The sequence below is a fragment of the Oryza sativa genome, chromosome 6 (genome assembly GCF_034140825.1).
Source record: "Oryza sativa Japonica Group chromosome 6, ASM3414082v1".
In the NCBI taxonomy this organism is placed as follows: Eukaryota; Viridiplantae; Streptophyta; class Magnoliopsida; order Poales; family Poaceae; genus Oryza; species Oryza sativa.
The window spans coordinates 9795987-9799327 of NC_089040.1; the positions used below are offsets into that span (position 1 = coordinate 9795987).

Here is a 3341-nt window from a genome sequence, read left to right on the forward strand (position 1 = left end):
CATCGGCAAGGAGGCAATATGGGCCCAAGAAGATGCAGCCGCTGCAGCAGCGAATGTCCCTGCCCCGTTTTCAGACATCCCTGAACAAAGAGCTCGCAACTGGGCGCGGGCAAGGGGTAAGGTCAACCCGGATGGCTCTGTCACATTTGAGAACAAAAGTGATGCCGTCGTCTATCAGGAACTGGTGAGTTCACTACTTAACCTAACTAATTTCCGTTCGTATAAAGTACAAGTTCGTATAAACGACTATCTTCTTTTCTAGTTGAGCTTGGTTGCTGAACAAGCTTCACAAAGCGAGGTTGAGACCGCGCCGAAGAGGCGCGAAGATGACATCCTCACAAAGGCGCTCGGAACCAAAGAACATCCTGGCCGAACTCGGGGAATTGGTAGCGATGTGCCCTGGAAGCATGGACTCCCTCAGTACAGCTCCCAATACAGGAAACGGAAAGTCTCCAAGGAAGAGAGGGACGCTCGTTTGAAGGCCGAACTTAAGGTTGAGGTCATTCAAGAACTAGAAGCTAGCATGAATGCAAGGGTGGAAGAAAGGGTTAACAAGGTGCTCGCCGACATGAATATACCCCGAGTCACAACACCTGCTGTGCAACCAACTCCTCGTGTACAACACGACGCGAGTCCGTCACAGCATAGGAGTAGTTGTGCATCCACAGAGGTGCCGGCCCCTGGTCTCCCGATCGCACCACTAGCTGCAGTGGACCACATCGAGGTAATTGTTGTTATCCGATCCATATCTAATAAAAGACATTTACACATTCCAATATTAAATTCAAACTTTCACCTTATGCAGGGCGCAGCACAGTGTGTCCTACTAGCGAGAGTCCACCCAACTTTCGCTCCTGAAGTCGCTGAGGGCATGGCTTTCAAGCCCTCGGTTACAGACAAGGTCCACGGCGCAGACCTGCTAGCTGGGTATGCCAAGGTGTCCATCGATACAGTAAAGGACACCTGGTCAGGCTATCCGCTGCCCGTGCCCCCAAATGATGAAATCATGACTTTGGGCGATGCGCGCAAGACGTTCATACAATGGCCCAAAGAAGACATAGTTGTGAAGATGACTCCTCGTCCAAGTCGACCGACGGAGCTTACACCTCCCAAGTGTAAGCTATCAATTGAGGCTCCCCGTGGACCGGCATTGTCAGTACCTCATTCTCCCGGTGGAGCTGATATGGACTTGGCAGATATAGCTCAAAGCTTGGCTCCAATAAAGACCACAAGAAAGGCCGATAGCTCCCCACCACTTGTCAAGGGCCAGAAGCGTGAACGCGGCAAGGGGAAGGTCGGGGAGTTGGCGCCGGAGCCAAAAAGGGGCAAGGCTGCGACGTCGATGCCGGTGAGCAAATCGGGGAAGGTCGTGAGGGCGCCAGCCCAATTTGAGCTAGGCATGCCATTGGTGGAGGACAATGTGTTAGCTGTGATGGGTATTGCTTGCCGAGAGCTACATAAGCAATACATGGAGCTAAGCAATGCCAAGCGGAAAATGAGGGAGTCATCCATAGTTGGACATCACGACCACCAGCCGTTCCTATCGTCGCCTGCCTATATAACTATAGGCTTTGATGACCTCTTCGACCTTTTCAGGATCCGGAAGTTGGACACTGGTCTTCTAAAATGCTACTCCTTGTAAGTGCATAACTTCTATACTTGTGATATGACTGGACTATATCTCCTAATTAAATTAGTTCTAATACGTAAATATTTTAAGGTTGTGTTGGATCGAGAGTCGTCGCCATGGTAATCAGGTTGGGTTCCTTGATCCATCCATGGTGAATGAGGTTAATTTACGACAGAGCTTCACTGAGGTGGTTGACTATGTCAACCGGTGTTTATGGGCCCATCAAGACAAGGAGTACATCATGTGCGCACACAACCAAGAGTAAGAGGACAATACCCTTCGTGTATATTGTTTTTGAAGTTAAGGTTCTTAGTACTAACGCTACATAACCACTGCGCAGGCGACATTGGATTCTCCTAGTCATCGTACCTAAGTGGAGTAGGGTTACCTACCTTAACTCCAATAAGTCCAAAGATTATGATTTCAGTGAAATCACCAAGGCCTTAAATATGGCTTGGGGCCCATATGTGGAAAAGGGTGGTAGGCACAAGGAGGGCAAGAATGAACTTTATCATGACACCAAGTTTGCATGCGCACAACAGATCGGAGACCAATGTGGTTTCCACGTGTGCCACAACATGTCAACACTTCTAAGAGAGGTGAAAGATTTCGACCCTGAGGTTGTTGCTAATGGCGAATAAGCTCATTTCAATATCTACAATGCTATTCAAAACGTGCTAATTAACCTCTTATTTATTAAACAGAAATGTAGAGCTGGCTTCAAGATCTCCCCCATCAACCCCCCCCCCCCCCCCCCGCTATCAGAGGCGAATTGTGCGCCTTTATTCTTGCAGAAATAATGAACAAGAAAGGACGTTTTCATGCCAAATAGACTCATGAACTTGGCTAGATAATTTATTGTGATGTAAAAAAGATGTTTTTATAATTTCTGGCGATGTAAAAAATTATGTTTTTATAGAGTGCAATGTAATTTACTTTCATATGTGCAATATTTATGGTACTTTACTAAATTGTCATCACATTTGATCAACTACGATTTATGTTGTACTATTCATCTGTTTTCTCCTTTTTTTTTTCCTTATTGACAGGTTGTGCAGGTCGATGACATTATGGCTTTAATACATTTGGTAAGTATATATGCGGTTCTATGAGCAACGACCGAAATTGTGGCTTTCAAGGGGTGTGAATTTGCTGTGCAAAATTGTGGCATTTGAACTGCATATATGTGTTGTTGGGGATCTGTGATGTTATATTGGGGGGGTGATGTATCTGTGATGGATCTGTGACTGGAATATATCTGTGATGTTTCTATTTTTCAGAGGGCATGGCTAGCAAATCCTGAGGCTAGCCAATATTTAGCATTTATTTTTTTTCTGGAATTAACTCATCAGTGACGGGTCGGAACAAAAATCCGTCAAAGGTAACATAACCTGTGACGGACTAGCAAATAAAGGCCCGTCAGAGGTGACCTACCTGTGACGGGCCTTTACTTTTGGGGCCGTCACAGGTAGATCACCTATGACAGCTTCTAACTACGGAGACCTCAACCTCTGACGGCCTTTATTTAAAGGGCCGTCAGAGATGAGTCACCTGTGACGGGTCCTAACTCGCTCAAGGCTAGCGGAGACCAACACCTCTGACGGCCTTCTAGTAACTTGCCCGTCAGAGGTGGGTGTCACCTGTGACGGCCGGCCACCCGTCAAAGGTGACTGGACTCACCAATGACCACTGATCACTGACCATGCGCGAA

The 3341-nt window shown here is 47.1% G+C and overlaps 1 protein-coding gene across 1 annotated transcript; it reads left to right on the forward strand.

The window, feature by feature from the left end:
• The first annotated feature begins 314 nt into the window (after positions 1-314).
• Positions 315-2319, forward strand: LOC136356852 (uncharacterized). Its single transcript, XM_066311343.1, has 4 exons — positions 315-724; positions 806-1638; positions 1721-1891; positions 1971-2319. The coding sequence occupies exons 1-4, from the start codon at positions 524-526 to the stop codon at positions 2269-2271; spliced, it is 1506 nt and encodes a 501-aa protein (XP_066167440.1). The 5' UTR covers positions 315-523; the 3' UTR covers positions 2272-2319.
• The last annotated feature ends 1022 nt before the right edge of the window (positions 2320-3341 follow it).